At 42.7% G+C, this 17,864-nt stretch overlaps 1 protein-coding gene across 1 annotated transcript; it reads right to left on the bottom strand.

The window, feature by feature from the left end:
* Window positions 1-8,412: 8,412 nt before the first annotated feature.
* On the bottom strand, window positions 8,413-17,630 carry LOC146056607 (protein XRP2-like). The gene is made up of 4 exons (XM_083168422.1): window positions 16,968-17,630; window positions 12,356-12,470; window positions 11,485-11,570; window positions 8,413-9,451 (listed from the first exon to the last, which is right to left on the bottom strand). The coding sequence occupies exons 1-4, from the start codon at window positions 17,613-17,615 to the stop codon at window positions 9,368-9,370; spliced, it is 933 nt and encodes a 310-aa protein (XP_083024548.1). The 5' UTR covers window positions 17,616-17,630; the 3' UTR covers window positions 8,413-9,367.
* Between the last annotated feature and the right edge of the window lie 234 nt (window positions 17,631-17,864).

Below are 17,864 nucleotides of genomic sequence, written 5' to 3'. Positions count from 1 at the left end.
TTTATATATATATATATATATATATACACACATATATATGTATATATATATATATATATATATATATATATATATATATATATATATATATATGTGTGTGTGTATATATATGTATATATATATATATGTATATATATATATATATATATATATATATACATATACACACATATATATATATATATATATATATATGTGTGTGTGTATATACCGCACCGATTACCACCGATCGCCAGCCCCCCCCCCTCCCACCCGGCAGCCCCCCTCACTCCCACCCACCCGGCTGCCGCAGCGCCAGCACCCCTCCCACCCCCCCGCCAGCCGCAGCGCCAGCCCCCCTCCCAAAGCTGGTGACTAAAATGGGGTCACTTGTGGGGGGGTTCCACTGTATTGGTGCTTCGGGGGTCTTGCTAATGCGACATAGCACCCACCATTCATTCCACCACCAAATATCACTCCTTCCCTTCTGAGTCCTGCCATGCACCCAACTGGTATTTTTTGGTCACATGTGAGGCATTGCCGTACTCGGGAGAAATTGGGGCACAGATTTTGGGGTGCTTTGTCTCCTTCATTCCTTGTGAAAATGAAAAATTTTGAGCCAGAACTGCATTTTTCTGTAAAAAATTTAATTTTTTACAGAAAAATGCAGTTCTGGCTCAAAATTTTTCATTTTCACAAGGAATGAAGGAGACAAAGCACCCCAAAATCTGTGCCCCAATTTCTCCCGAGTACGGCAATGCCTCACATGTGACCAAAAAATACCAGTTGGGTGCATGGCAGGACTCAGAAGGGAAGGAGTGATATTTGGATTTTGCAGCACAGATTCTGGTTGAATGACCCCCGAAGCACCCATACAGTGGAACCCCCCCACAAGTGACCCCATTTTGCAAACTACACCCTTCAGGGAATTCATCAAGGGGTATAGTGTACATTTCAAACCCCCAGGGGTTTCACCAATTTTGATACAACTGAGCTGTGAAAATGAAAAATTAATTTTTTTCATTTTCACTGCCCAGTTGTACCACAATTGGTGAAACCCCTGGGGGTTTGAAATGTACACTATACCCCTAGATGAATTTCCTGAAGGGTGTAGTTTGCAAAATGGGGTCACTTGTGGGGGGGTTCCTAACTTTTAGCATCTTATGGTGCCTAGAAACCTACATGGTGCCTAAAAAATAATCTCATAAAAAGGAGGCTCCAAAATCAAGTAGGTGCTCCTTCTATTATGAAGCCGGTGGTTTGGTCACCGTGCACACTAGGGCCACATATAGGATATTTATGAAAACCAAAGAATTGGGGGAATCAATTTTTAGTCACATTTCTCTAGTAAAATCTACTGTGTTCCTTAGAAAAATGTATTAAAATTGCAAATCTGCAAAAAAAATGAAATTTTGAAATTTCACCTACACTTTGTTTTAATTCCTGTGAAACACCTAAAGGGTTAACAAACTTCCAAAATGCTGTTTTGAATACTGTGAGGGGTGCAGTTTTTGAAATGGCATCATTTATGGGGGTGTCTCACATACAAGTCACTCAAAGTCACATCATAACTGACCTGGTCCCTAAAAAAATCAGTGTTTGAAATTTTCTTGAAAATTTGAGAATTTGATATTCATATTTGAAGCCTCCTAGTGTCCAAAAAAATGAAAAGGAGGTTGAAATAATGATTGCAACATAAAGTAGACATATGGTCTTTGTTAGTTATTAACTATTTTGAGTGGTATGTTTATTTGTCTCACAAGCAGAAAATGTGACATTTTGCAAATTGCAAAATTTTCCATTTTTTCACGACATTTTGGTATTTTTCACAAAAAAACACAGACTGTATCGACCAAAATTTACCACTAACTTGAAGTACAATGTGTCACGAGAAAACAATCTCAAAATCACTGGGATAAGTAAAAGCAAAAAAAAGTTATCCCCACTTAAGTGAGACATGTCAGATTTGAAAAAAAGGGCTCTGTCATGAAGGCACAAACTGGCTCTGTCATGAAGGGGTTAACCCACACACTGGTTCTGATGATCCATTGATAAACGGTTTGACCATTTTATACTGTGAACTTACTGTTCTTACACAATATGTCATTTCGGTTAGTAGAGGTAAAGTTTTGATTCAATTGAACCATTTTGCTTGTTATTGAATCAATACATATCAAAGACAATGCTGTAAACGTAATACTTTCTTTATTTTGTTCACTTTATTGTAAACAAATTTGAACAATAAAAATGTCTTAAAAAAAATCCTTTAATACAGAACATATACCACTAAATAGTCAATTAAATGGGCATACAGCATAACTGTTGCCATGTCTGTGTCACATCTGAGGGGTGGCCTTGAGCTGAAGCTGGAGTATAACAGAAGCTGGGTTCTTTAATAATTTTAGACTGCATAATAGATGACTAAAGATGGTAGAGGAACTCCACACAGGAGTAATGATGAAGTCACTGAAGAGTAAGGGCAAGAAGGTAAGTATGGGCTGACTAGAACTGATGCTGATCAATACTGGATGCTGCTTGGAGAAGTAAACGCGGGTAAGTATATTCAAGTAGTTGTCACTAGCGGGTTATTATTATAATTTTATTTATAAGGCGCCACAAGTGTTTCGCAGCGCCGTACAAAGGAACAATACAGAGAAACAAAACTTGGCATAACATTGAATAAATAACGAAAATACAGTACAAATAAAGAGCGCCACAGATCAATACACATTACAGCTTGGATATAAGTAGTGAGGACTCAATCAACATACAACTAGAGGCTTGAGGCCAATGATGGAGAGGAGTATGAAGACGAAGATGGTCACTGAGTGTTGGAGTAAAGGAGAGCTGTGAGTGAAATGTGAAGAGAAGAGGGCTTTGACAACAGGAGGGAAGAGGGCCCTACTCGGAGGAGCTTACAATCTAGTAGGATTCACTAGAGAGGTTCACTGATGATGACAATGGCAACAGCAGGTATCTGCCAATGGTGGTATTGATGTTTTGTGGTTGGTGAATGGTAACCACAGTGAAATGATGAACTAGCAAGGGCTTAGTTGTAGATAGACTTGAATAGCAGGCTCTGTGGATTATCAGCTAGAAACAGTTTGCACTGAAAGGAAGGGAGTAATATCTTAATCTGGATACTGGAGGAGTCAGTCTGTGGCAGGATGGGAAAGCCACAAGTACAGTAAATAGTATTAGTACTTAGGAGCTATTAATGCTGCTTCTCTATGGACATTGCACTGACTGACTTCTGAGCCCAGCTTCTTCCCCTATATAGGCAGAGCATGCCGGAGATAGGCTACAGGGGAATGACATCAAAGATGATTGACGGGATTGGTTTGGTAGGAGCATGTGGGCAGATCCAAAATAGTGGCGCCCATGCCGGCGACTGGCGTCCACATGGAGAGGCCTGAGGCCTGTACTGAAGCAGAGAACCATCAACCGTCATACCACTAGCCGGGCTGTGGATTTACCCCAGCCACATCTGCTGGCGTGTACAGCGAGGAACTCTGGCCACGCATCTCTGGTGCTGATCAGGAGGCAAAGTGCTGCGGACAGATTGAAGGTGGCAGTCTGCGTGCAAGCTTAGTTAAGCAGCCCAATGGCAGTATTTCTCAAAGTGCCCATACATGTACTGATTACCCGGTACTTTTTGTGCTAAAATAGCATCGTTGTGCATGCCTTGTGCATGGGATGCAATGCTATTTTAGCACAAAAAGTACCTGGTTATTGGTACGTGTATGGGCACTTTTAAACCTTGAATCGTGACAGTCTGGAAGGGCCTCTTCCTTTTTCTTTGTTCTTTGCTCTAGGCTTGATTATAAGATCTTTACTAATCATGAGTATTTGCATTGGAGATTTAGAAGTCAAACTTGTGGCATTCACTGATGACCTCTTGTAATTACACACACACACACACACACACAGGGGTAGATTTATTATAGTGGAGCTAAACACGCCGCTATAACAGTTTCTGCTTCGCCTCATTAGCGAGGCGAAGCAGGAGGGGACACCGACAAGATGTATCAAGTTAATACTGATGCACAGTCTCCTTCCCCCAGCCGTCTCACTGCACATGTGTGGGATCTCGCTACTCTCGCAAGATCCCCAGCGCAGCTCAGAGCCAGCAGCAGGGACAGCACTGTCCCTGCTGTGGGCATAGGGCAGCAGGCGGCGGAACGGTCAGCGATGCTGACCGTTCATAAATTAGGCAGGATGCAGGCGCGCAGCACGAAATATCGTAGCTGCGCTATGCCTCCTGCCTTACACCGCCGCCGGTAAAGTACCCGCTCGGCGGGTGTCATAGATGTAGTGAAGCTCTATCCCCTGCTTCAGCGCACGGGGATAGCGCATATGCCCCACACCGCCGGATCATAAATCTGCCCCACAGTAACTTGGAAACCTGTTTGGATAAGACCTGTTGAAAAGCTGTCTCATTCAGAGTGGATACCATACTTAATATTTTGCCTATTATACTCACTGTTCAAGATAATAAAAAGATTCATGAGAAATTTTGAATACCCAATTGGCAGAATAAGAAATCTAGAATTGGTTACCAAACTTCAGCTGTTACCCCCACTTCATGGTATTTACCTGAATGTTTATTGTTTTACTATGCTGAGAACATCAGATAATAGGATTTTAATACCTACCGGTAAATCCTTTCCTCGGAGTCCATATGGGATATTGGGGATTTCATCATAACATATGGGAGAAGAGAGGTATCCGCAGGAGACAGGCACATAGAAGCTCTTTTACTGGGTGTACTGGCTCCTCCCCACATGACCAGGTAATCTGAAAACTGTGCCCAAAGGAATGGAAAGTATATGAGAAAAGGATATAACTATGTGTTAACATATAAAATGTATTAAAGTGGTGACATGCAACCAACACACCCATAACACAACATTGGCCAAGAACATGATTGGCAATATAACTGAAGTCAAGAAAACAGTGACAGTATAACTGTAATTCAAGAGAACAGTAACCGGATTCATTATTCAGGATCAACAAGGCAGCAAGATCCCGGACTGAGACGGGTGCCCAATATCCCATATGGACTCCGAGGAAAGGATTTACCAGTAGGTATTAAAATCCTATTTTCTCTATCATCCATATGGGATATTGGGGATTTCATCATAACGTATGGGAATTATACCCAAGATTCAAAGACGGGCGCGAACGTGCTGAGATTGCTGCAGCACAGCATTCCCAAACTGAATGTCCTCCTTGGTAATGGTGTCAAATTTATAAAATTTGACAAATGTATGTTGACTCAACCATGTAGCTGCCCTACATAGCTCTGGCCAAAACACCCTGGGCAGCCGCCCAGGATGCACCCACTGCCCTGGTAGAATGAGCCCTAACAGTAGCAGGGGCCAGGCACGCCAGCCACAGCATAGGCCTGATTGATAGCAGTATAATGACACCGCGCAGTTGATTGCTTTGAGACCTTTATTCTGGGCACGTACAGAACAAGAGGGAATCTGTTTTGCAAAAACTAGCCATCCTCTGGACGTACAACCTGAGAGCCCAAACCACATCCAATGTAGCAGGGATGTCCGAGTGAGGCCTACCTGCTAGAACCACAATAGGTTGGTTCAAATGAAAGGTCAAAACAACCTTTGGAAGAAACCATGGGTTCGTTCTGAGTTCCGCCCTATCCTCATGCGTCCTCCAAATCAGCCTGTTCTGGATAAACAATAGGCTGCTTTTTCTGGGCTCCAAAGAATGGGCCCCCCACTACAGACTCAGTTAAAGGGAGGTCTAACACTTCCCGAATGGCCATAATGAGTGGTTCAGTGCCTGTAAGTGCAGGCTGCAAGTCCTGTAAGGGCTCATCTTAATCCTCCCCCACCTCAGGCTCCTCATCTGTATCAGGAGGGACAGCATCTGCGCCCCGTTTACAGGAGTGGGGGTTAAATTATCCACTCTGGCCAACAGAACAGATAGGTCCTGTCTGACTCGGAGTCTGAGCAGTGTTTGCAGAGAACTGAGAGGACACATCCTGCAGCATGCTCTTTATGGAGCTAGCCCAGTCTGGTTCATGAGAGGCAGACTGCATATTCCCACTAAGCTGGGGTGAGACACCACTGAGCACTGGGGAAATACAAACTTCACAAGTGACTTGTGAAGTAGAAGCAGGTGAAAACTTCACACTGCATAACATGCAGGTTATTTTCCTGACCATGATGGGGGAACAACAACCTGAACCCACACTCACACACAATGATTGTATCTAATGTACAATAAATCACACTATGTGACCGGTAATGCACTACGTGTATTACAGCCGATGTTTGGCAGCTTAGCAAGCCTGTGGGTAAGACTCAGAGGCACTGAGGGGGACCTGTACACCAATATCCTAGCTCTCAGATTGGAGAGAGCTGGTAACATACATAAACCACAGAGGATTATATATACTTGCATTTATTAACCCTTCACCAGTTAAAAATTGGCAAAAACCTGTGCTGTCACTGCTGCAGAACCTTTCTTTCCCCACCGCTGAGGAGTGTCCCAGGAGGTGAATAATGGAGATTACAGTGCCCAGGGAAAAGAAGGAAGCTGTTAGTTTGGTGCCCTCAGAGGTAAGGTCCCTCTCTGAGTAAGCCCTGCCCATTGCATAGTGCTGGGGGGGTTACACATATTTATACGGGAATCTGGCCATAATAGCCATAAATGCGGTGAGCGGCTTTTGGGGTACAGTAGCAGCACCTAATTAGTCTGTGGCAGGGCTGCAGCGATAGCCGTCGCCATCTTGCTGCATCGCATACTGGGGTGCCCACTGAGGAAACCCCGGGTCACACTCACCACTGATGTCTTCAGGCTGAACCAGGGGTGTGCAGCATGCTGGGGGTGAGCTACACTGACATCTAAGCGACCGCGGTGGCAAACATCCTCTCAGTGGTCCTGCAGTAGGGTCAATTTGGTAACTAAAGAGGCCAGCAATTAAACCCTTCCCTTGGTTTCCCACGATGCAGGAATGCTGTTTAAGCCCAAACAGCAGACCCAAAATAATAAAATAAATAAAACTGAAGAAAAACTCCACAGTGCTTCACAGTGACCGCCCTTTCCTGAGGGCACATTTTCTTAAACTGGTCAAGTGGGGAGGAAGTAGAGGGGAGGAGCCAGTACACCCAGTGAAAGAGCTTCTATGTGCCTGTCTCCTGCAGATACCTCTCTTCTCCCATACGTTATGATGAACCATGGTTATTTGCTTGATTAGTTATGGTTGCGTCATGGTGTAAAAGGGTCCCTGAAAAATAACCCGGGTCCAGTGACTCTGGATTTCAACCTAGGTAGCTTACAGAGTTGATCCTGGAAAGGATCGTTGTTACAGCGCAATGCAAATGTGTAATCTGTGTCCTCCGACCCAGGTCCTGTTCAAACCCTATGGAGAGCCAGCTCACTGGGGCTTGAAGACTATGTAATCTCCAAGTGGCAACAGAGGAGAAACCCTACCAATAATCCAGGTAGTCGGTTATGTGAACAAGTTTCAAGGCAAATGTGACACCGGTTGATACCCATGTTTAGTGACCTGGGAATTTGGTAGACTTGGGGGGGATCATTTAACATTGAATATTTGTGGCTAATATCACCAAAACACCCATCTTCAGGGTATTAAAGTACAAATATTAAAGTACCTAGCAAAATGCATCTAGGAGGGACCGCAGAAGGAATCTCCGATCCCTCCAGTCCCACTCACAGCCACATCCCCCATAGGTTAATATGAGGGATGCAATGCTGCCAGTAGTACCAATATTGGGCAGCACTGCATCGGATGCCACCATTCTTCAGACCATAGGCTACTTGCTGCACTGGTGGAGGGGCAGTGCAGTCAGAAGAGGGGGGGGGGGTGTCTGCGCTAACCGCGCATATGCAGACCCCAGAGAGGTTACAGGCTGCCAGATAAAATGGTGTCTGTCTGACAGGCATTTTATCTGCACGTATGTCAAGAATAGATAATGGCCCTTATTCTGGTTCACTCGCAAAGGCAAATTCCTTCACAAATGGACAGAACCATGTGCACTGCAGGTGGGGCAGATGTAACTTGTACAGCGAGAATTAGATTTGTGTGGGGTTTTACTTCAAAGTGAGATCTGTATTGCAGTGTTAAAATAAAGCAGTCAGTATTTTCCCTGCACAGAAACAAAATACTACACCCAACTGTAACTTTCTCTGCACAAGTTACATGTGCCCCCCTGCAGTGCACATGGTTTTGTCTATTTGAGAAGAAATTTGCCTTTGGGAATAAACCAGAATAAGGACCAATCTCCATATCTGCCAGACTACCTAAACTAGGAACCTGGTAAAACACAGTTTACAGTAAGGGGTGCCACTCCTGGATTGTCAGCAAGTCACAAAATATTCTCTTTTGTTCTTCAAGCAAATTATTAGCATAAAGTGACAGAAAACACAAATAGACCTCAGTGTCTCAGCAGATTACATTTTATTGTTCCTTATATACATTTATCAGATTGTATAAAAAGTATGAAATGTCCAATTTTAAACATTTTTAAAAATTAAATTAACATAGGTTTTCTGTAACCATTGTATGTATAGGAATTTAACACGCTTTTGTCATATGTATTCCAAACAAAATGTGTTTGGGAATATATTTCTGCCACAACCGTATTTTGTAATCCCATCACATAGAAATATAGTGATTGCAGTGACAAGAGTGGATGGTCAGTGAGATCTTGTTTCATAACAAACATTGCATTCTTAACAAATGGCTACTGTGTCACATGGCACAAATGGATTTCCCTCTGTTCTATGTCCAGTTATAACGTATATACTGTAGCCACATTGTCTCTGGCTCAGAGTAGGACCGCGGCTGTAAATTTGTATCTGCCAATATACAATTATACAAATATTGTACTTAATGCAACAAAACAACTTACATGAGCTTGACTAAAATTACAGTTTCACAGTATAAAATATTGATTTCAGAGTGCATAAAAAAAAATATATTAACATGTGGAATGCATGTTGTGTAAAATCTAAAAATAAATATTAGGAAATAAAAATATTTAATTCACTAGTAAATCTTCCATAATTAACCAGCTAGATGGCATTACGCCACCTGGAATGTAATGTTTTATGTATTACTTGGGGTTTTACCAGTGCAACCTAACAAAGCCTGTAATAAATGTACAGTATTTTACAAAAGCAACAGCCTGCAGCAACAATTGTCTTCACATAAAACCTTTTATTACTGCACCCATTAGAACATGTGCTAAGATCACAAAGAGTTCTGCATGTGTGCCATCTCTTTACCCACAAATTACTGAAATCAAGGTGCACTTTTCCCTCTTCTAATGAACAGCAGATCACATAATCTGAAGGCATTTCTGGAACAGACAATTGTTGCAGGTAACAGACTCTACATTCCCATTTGTATATCGGCAAAGTTGTAGAAGTTCTCCACATCATGAGAAGATGTTGTTTTGTTTTCAGACACAAATACCTATTTTACAATAAAAAGGAGTTAGAAATAAGGGAAAAAATCAGAAGTATAGACATTAGTACATATGTAAGTTAACTCACAAATTTAAAAATAATACTTGCAGCGGCACTCAGGACCAGTAAAAAAAAAAAAAACACACAAAGGCAGCCCAATGTATGCCAACGTTTCAATAAGATTTACTTATTTTCCTCAGGGCCCTGAGGAAAATTAAATCTTATTGAAACGTTGGCATACATTGGGCTGCCTTTGTGTGTTTTTTTACTGGTCCTGAGTGCCGCTGCAAGTACGTGGTTGTGTGGGTAGCTACAGCGAGCTGTCCCTTTTGGCAGATGGCAACAGGCAAGATACGTCTTCATTATAGCGAGTGCCAGAACTAGAAACTGTATATATATATATATATATATATATATATATATATATATATATATATATATATATATATATATATATATATATATATATATATATATATATATATATATATATATACACACACACACACACACACACACACACACACACACACACACATACATACATACATACATATATATATATATATATATATATATATATATATAATTACACACAAATACATACACACAAGCTAATCTAGATGGATTTACACACACACACACACACACACATACATACATATATATATATATATATATATATATATATAATTACACACAAATACATACACACAAGCTAATCTAGATGGATTTGCTCCATTTGTCAGGTATAGTTATATTATTCAGGGTCACCACTAGGCAAATCTAGGCATTTGCCTAGGGCGCCAGCCACTGGAGGGCGGCATTTTGTGCCGCCCGGGTACCTGTCCTACGGCGCTGTGTATTTAAATCTGGCGGCGGAGGCAGCGGGGGTCCCTGCAGTCCATTAAAAATCACGAGCGCTATCCACCGGGCTATGCGGAAGCGCTTCTAGTGTGAAAACTCTGGCAGCACGGCGCACGCTGATCTCAGCCAATCAGCGTGCTGCCAGTGTTTTCACACTAGAAGCGCTTCCGCATAGCCCGGCGGATAGCGCTCGTGATTTCTAATGGACTGCAGGGACCCCCGCTGCCTCCGCCGCCAGATTTAAATACACAGCGCCGCAGGACAGGTACCCCCCCCCCCCCCCCCCCCCGGGGCGCCCCCACCCCGACTCGCCTGGGGCGCTCCGGTGCCTTGCACCGGCCCTGATATTATTAGGTTACACTAGTCAAATTAATTTATATTTAGGCTGTAAATGTGCCATTGAAAAGGTATACTTTTTTGTCTCTCTTCTTTCCCCCAATTAACATTCCAAATATGCTTATAGTAGACAAACCAGTAGAGATAAAAGACTGAAAAGAATAAACACCTCACAAGACTCAGGGTGCACGAGGGAAAAGAGTGTCAAAAGCCACCCATAGGGGTGGGAATGCTGAGGCTGCTTGATTGGAGAATTGTACACCCAAAGTGGGCATCATTATAGGGGGTGGAGGGGCTTAGAAATAAGTGCCATCTCCAGCTCCAACCTGTAATACCATGGTTCAGTGTTCATCAACCTTGCTGAAAGCGGAATCAGCATGACCTGCATACGGAGCTGGCAATTTTAAGCACCTTTAAATGCTGAATTTAGGCTATTCAGAGAAACATACACAGAAATCCATTTGATTTTAGACAGATCTCTTTCATGGTGAACGAGGCTAGTGTAAATGCGTACACATAGCGATAATGGCTACTTTCACATGTCTACTGATTGTAGCCTACTATGACTACAAGTGAAGATCTAGATTTGTGAGCATGCAATATGCCAGAATTGCAATTCTAACTCTGGCACACAAACAAATGTGTACCATTTTGATTTATTTAGAAATACTTTTATACCATTGTCTGGTTTCATCACACTAAAACCAAAATCATTTTTACCCAATGGTCAAGCTAGATTTTTTATTTTTCTGGTGATCTTGATTTTTCAATGACCGTTTGCTCCCATCGCTCCATTGAATAAAAAGGTCATACCCAATACTAAATATTAACACTCACCTCAGTACCACTGAAGATGCTGTTGATAACAGAATGGCAGCACTCTACTGCTCCATCACCATTAAACTCCATTGCAACAACAGGACCTTTACAAAAAAATAAAGATATGTTAACATACTATGGAATAAGGCAGAGGTCCTCAAACTATTTCGCTCTGGGACCCCATAAGACAATACAATTAATGACAGGACCCCAGTAAGTTACTGCAGAAGGTCATCACATCACATGTGTAGTCAGCAGACAGCACATACATGGTAGCATTGTGGAGGCACAAAATGATGGGAGGAGTCTAAAATAACAGACAATGCAACACTTTTTTCAGTCTCCTCAAATCACTGACTGAGATTAGAAAAGTCATCAGCCTGATGGTCAGCAACATGGAGTCGCAACCCCATGCTGAGAAGTTCGGGACCCACTTTGGGGTCAGGACCCACAGTTTGGGAACCGCTGGAATAAGTTAAACCATCAGTTTCCAAAACAGTTTTACATTTCAGTGCCAAAGTAATGTCACAGACTAAATGGGCAATTTTGTGATGTTACCACACACACACACCATAAAAAAAATTATAGATGTCTAGTGTCCGTGAGCCTCTGAAACACTGCCACCTGCTGGCAGAGAGTAAAAAGTACAGCTCTCTCACACATGCACAAACACAGAAAGTAGTAGACTAGCTTTTGAAGCTGGTGCTTTGAATGGGCTTACTAGTACATACATACATACAAAGATTCACTCTATACATGTATACATTTGTTCCCAATTTATATAGTACAATATGAGCGATTCATCCATGTCAGCCTTATTCTAGATTATTTTAGCATAGACATTGTATTCAATATTTTTTCTAGAAAAATAGTATATTACACATCATACCTTTCTCCAACAACGGTATAAAGTCTGTGGCTCTGTCCTTGAAAACCCTCTTTGCATCTTCTGGTTTCATCGCAACCTCTTTAGTCTGAATGAGAGATGAGCCCTTGGCAACTATCTGCATTGCAAACGATGAGGTATGCATTAGTAACAAAATAAAAAAAGGATCAGCTTTCTACAAACAAATTATGCATTTCACAAAAAACAACTAGTTTCAGTACAGTGATTGCAAATACGCGCTATAGTGAGTATTTTACCCCCAAATTGCAGACCCGGTACACAGTTTAACCAAATGATTGGGTCCCATGGGACTTGCTCTGCTGCAGCCAGTGTGGATATAAAGCAGATATAACAGGTTTCCCTCTAGTGTCCCCTTGTCGGGCTCGTCAGAAGCAGCTGCTATCCTGTTATCTGCAGCATGACTGCCCGAGTGGACCTCGCTGCCACTGAGGCCGGATAGAAGCCTGGGACTCAGTCCTGCTTGGATGCCTGTGGCCTGTTGGGCAGTCAGTAATCCTGCCTGAAGGTCTTGACACAGGCGCTGACCGATGGTGCCCTTACAGGAGAGCATGGACGGGTGAAGGTGCCCCCTTTACAGGATGGTGCCCTTGCAGTAGGGCATGGACGGCTGATGGACTGGTGAACTGCTCTTTCTTTCCCTGCCCCCGTCTCACCTCTTTGCTTTCCCTCTTTTTTCGCTCCCCCCCCCCCTACACTATCTCTCTCACTTTTTCTATTTTGCACTGCCTCTTTCCCCAACATCTTATTTGTCTCTCACTCCTTCTGCCCCCCTAAGATAAATTGTAGTGACAGCAGTGGGTATTGCTCAAAAGCGTAAGCCTTTGAGTGCCAAAGTTGCTGTGAGAGCCTCACAATATCCGCTAAACTGACTGTTCTTTTAGTATAAATACTAACACAGCCAAGTCAATTCATTGGAGTTTAGTAAAAATATTGCACCCTTAAAAAAAGAATGCTGTCTTTTTTTCCAGATAATTTGAGGATCTCTCACAGCAACATTGGCACTCAAAGGGTAATATCTTGTGGGACCCAGAAACAGTGGAGTAGGACCCCATACTTTATAAAGAGAGGGGTCCTCTGGACGCACATTTTTTTTTCTGACTGCAATCACCACCTAAAAATATAAAAAGATACAATATGTGCCACTGGTTATCAGGGGTATATCATCACCATTTGAATTCAAACCTTCTGTAGATTTCTTATTTCAGCCCATCTTCTGAATTTTTCTCTCAGCCAATCAGCAGCAAGCCTATCTTTTGAAATTTTATTAAAATTCTGCCACCGATGTCCGCTCAGCGCTTCCCAGACACCGCAAACTGCCTGCCCTGCCACGATGCTGCACCCATAGCCCCCTGGTGCTTCATGTAGCCCGGACCCCACGCTGCCCGCCCCCATTAACATAGGTGTGTGCCAGCGGTGCGTCAACACAGATCGGACCAACACATCGTTGGTGCTAAAAATCACCCACGATCTGCCGCTGATGGGTTCGATCCAACAGATTGAACCTGCTGCAGGTTCAATCTGTAGGGTCTGACCCGATGCGCACGGGACCGCGCATCGGGTCGGATGGGATGACGTACACATCCGATTTTGTGACGATTTCTCGGCCCAATCCGTCGGAATCAGCCCAAATTTGATAAGTGTATGGGCACCTTTAGGCACATGTATTCTCCTTTGCCTCTGATAAATGAAATACATAAGAAAGCCTCATACAAGTGCCTGACTCTCACTAACATCCAATAGATATTAGAGGTTATCCAATCTATGACCGATATTGAACAGTGTTTACACAAAGTTTCACCTTTGTTTTACTTTTATTCGGGCTATCCAGTTTGGATGGACGAAAAACAATCAATTTGCTCCAATTTTTTTAACTTGGGGTAAAAAATAAAAAGTTTTCAGATGAAAACGGGGCTGTTGCTTCACCTACAGGAGGCAGGTTAAACAAAATTTCAGATTAGCTGTGACCCGCGCTAGCTTTTTGGGACTAATAGAATAGCTCTGCAGGGATACAATTATTCCCGACCATTGATTGGAGCCAATTGAATATATGCCTATGTCTCCTCATTCTATGCTGCTATTGGATGCTAGGACTGTAGTAATGATGACCCATTCAATTTATTAAGGCAATTAAAATAGTTATTTAATGAACAGTGCCTTGTCTGGATGGCAGAGACTCCTCTCCAGTCTGGTGCTGGTTTCACCCCACTATAGCTACATGACTCATGAAAACAGCCAGAGAACAACTGCAGCAAGGGGTAGGAAGTGGGATGGAAGGGTACAGGTCACTGGGAAAGGCAATAGTGAAGGGGGTTAAACAACTGGGGATCTATTACCACAGTGGGATAGGTTGTATTGCTAAAAGATCTATTGCTACTAGGAAGGGAGATAACATTACAATGGAGGCCTATGGACACACGGAAAAAAGATAGGGGGGGGGGGGGGGGGTTTGTGCTAGACACCCCCTAGGCCCTTGAATCACGGCTCCCTAAAGTTTCATCATTTCTTTCACGGCATCTAAAAAAAAATTATTATTTTAAATATGGAAAAAAATATTACATATTAAATGAATTAAACTGTGCCTACCGGTCATCCTTGAGGGTACACACGGTGAAATATGCACTATTTTTTTATTCGATCTTGCTTATAGAAGCAAAATCGAATAGAAATCAAGTAGAAAATCGAATGGGCATCAAATAGTTTTCCTACATTCGATGCAGATTCGATCCCAATGCGTGCTCCTGTGTAGTATAAATCGAATAGATAGTCTTGGCAGGCAAGACTATATAGTACAGATCTGTACTACATAGTCAAACTCGAATGTGAACACTGCAACCAAATCAGATCCAGACACCGACCCAGATCAAATAGGGGTCGAATAGAAAGTGAAATCTCACCGTGTGTACGCACCTTTATTTGACCATAACTTTGATTACTATTTAAATAAAATAAAAAATGAATGTCTGTTATACTTTAATTTGCTAGCCCTGGCCCTTCATAGCCTGCAGTAACATTGCAAAAGTTCCAGAGGTATATGTAAGGCTTAGACTTTCCATCTAAAGCCTAGCCTTTCTTAGAGGGAAATGTTTTTCTTACGTATTGTTCTCTTTTATATGGGAGTTATGGTTAACCACCATTACATTTTCACTTCCAGTCACATTTAAGAAGCCTAAAAGGAAAGGTTTTAGATTCAAATTAAACTACATAAGAATTCTGTTGTGCTAAAAATTCAAAATTCAGTGTTCTCCTCACGCTTTAAATTAAGGGCAGTCCGCTCGGCATGCGTAACCTTAGCGCGAGTCTGTCCCCCCAGCGGATCACCTACAGCTGCGCTAATGTGCGCGTCCCCTGTAGTTCGCCTGGCACCCTCTCCAACGATAACATGTTTCCAGCAGAGAGGTATGCTTGATGGGGTGCCGGATGCCACATCGGCATTTGTTACAGGATCTCTAGCGCTCCATTCGGCGTCCGGGAACACGCACGCGGTGATGCTGATGGAGGACAGAGATCCCACCCACAGTGCTTAAAAAGAAGAGTAGCGCTGTCTGGGAACAGATGCCTGAGGATAGAAAAGAGTTTTTGTCCAGTGTCCACGCTCTGTTCTTTATATTACAACAGGAACTATTACCCTTTGTGGCACTAGGTGCAAAGACTTTTTTAAAAATATCTGAGAGCTGTTGTAAGGGCATTCAATATTTCTGGGCCTCTAAGAAGAAGAGGAGGAGAAAATACATAACACACACACACACACACACACACACACACACACACCTTTCAAGTTTAAATCATTATGGTCATGATTTAAACATTATTGTGATGGCCCTTACCCGGCTAATTTTTGATGCCACCCATCTGGAAACATTTTCTGGGGAGAACAATTATTTTTACCACCAAATAAAACAAAAACCTAACAATGAATGCAATTTGGACCAGATAATGAGATCAAAGTGCAGCAAGTAAGCTAATGACCGCCTCTGCACTGCTACATTATATGCATGCATTAACGTAAAGGTTTCTCAAGTAGTTCCTGAGATAATGGGGTAGATTTATTAGTAGCCTCAGTAGCGAGGCGAAGCAGGAGGGGAGAGCGAAAAGATCTACTAAGATCTTGCCGCCGAAGCGGGGGATCGCTAACACCCCCCTCCGGCGATGCCTCCTCCAGCTGACAGCGCGTCAGTAAACACTGACGTGCTGTCTGCTTCTCCCTGGCCAGCTGGACTGCGCATGCGCAGGATCTCGCTACTCACGCGAGATCCCCAGCGCAGCTCAGAGCCAGCAGCAGGGACAGCGCTGTCGAAGTCGATAGCTGCAGGCGGCGGAACGGTCAGCGATGCTGACCGTTCATAAATTAGGCAGGAGGCAGGCGCGCACTACGAAATATTGTAGCTGCGCTATGCCTCCTGCCTTACACCGCCGCATGTAAGACACCCGCTCAGCGGGTGTCATAGATCAGGGGAAGCGGTATCCCCTGCCATAAGGCACGGGGATAGCGCAAATTCCCCTGATCGTTTGTTCATAAATCTACCCCAATATTGCTACGACCACCACAAGAAGTTTAGGTTCAGCTCTTGCAAATACAGTATTTTTCTCTTATTACCTCATCAATCATCTTTCTTGCGTTTGCAATAGTATAATCTCCAGCAAAGAAAACCACCAGGCAGGACTCGTCACTCTTCTTTGGTCGCTGTCCCCAAGTAACTGGCACTATGCTCCGATTGGCATCGGTAGATACTCGCACTACTTTCAGCTCCTCAGAATCTGGAAGTGGGACATAATCTTGGATGGAACCATCACTAGAAAGAAGACTCCAGTTTGTCTCTCCTGACACAGGTGTGAAATCATGGATGTTGCTCCATGTGTTATTGAAGATACTCAACCCAGCCTCCTTCAGCTGTCCAGCCAGCTCAGGGTAATAGAACTGGAAACAGCCAAACTTCATACCAGTGGAGGATTCGATAATTGGCTGGGTAGAACAGCATAAGAATATATCCATTTTCCTACAATCCCTAGTGCGAAACTGCTGGCAGGCCACAACGCATTTACAATCCTTACAGTCACGAAAGAACACACTGCCTTTTACTGGCCCTAAGAATATGCGGCAGTTCGTACAGTCATCAATAGTGATGGTGGCGGAGTGATCAAAAATATAGATGTTGCAGTTCTCACATTCCTGTATAACGAATTGTTGTCCAGCAACTTTATCAGGCAAGCGTCCTATAGTTTGATCTTTCAATCCATTAAACATGTAGTCTTTTGGGTCTACCTGTGTAGATGCAAAAATAAAAAAAATAAAAAAATAGAAAAGATACATTTAATCATCATAATACTATATATTATTTTTTTTATGATACATTTACCTAAATAAATTTTGTTTTATTTACAAACTAGATACACACATTAAAATGTACGGCCATACGTTTCTCTGTAAAACCTTGCCCTTTCTGTTTAACTCCACAGTGTTGTTCTACGCTGGTTACATTCAATTGTTGCTCTG

The sequence above is a fragment of the Crinia signifera genome, unplaced genomic scaffold (genome assembly GCF_055691185.1).
Source record: "Crinia signifera unplaced genomic scaffold, ASM5569118v1 HAP2_SCAFFOLD_849, whole genome shotgun sequence".
In the NCBI taxonomy this organism is placed as follows: Eukaryota; Metazoa; Chordata; class Amphibia; order Anura; family Myobatrachidae; genus Crinia; species Crinia signifera.
Note: the sequence above shows the minus strand (reverse complement) of the source record. Positions and strands in the feature narration are given on the sequence as shown.

Coding starts and splice junctions, on each gene's coding strand:
- LOC146056607 (XM_083168422.1), bottom strand. CDS start 17,615: ATGTTTAATGGATTGAAAGATCAAACTATAGGACGCTTGCCTGATAAA. Junction 11,571..12,355: donor TATACCGTTGTTGGAGAAAG/GTATGATGTGTA, acceptor TTTTTTGTAAAG/GTCCTGTTGTTGCAATGGAG. Junction 9,452..11,484: donor GCATCTTCAGTGGTACTGAG/GTGAGTGTTAAT, acceptor ATTGTAAAATAG/GTATTTGTGTCTGAAAACAA.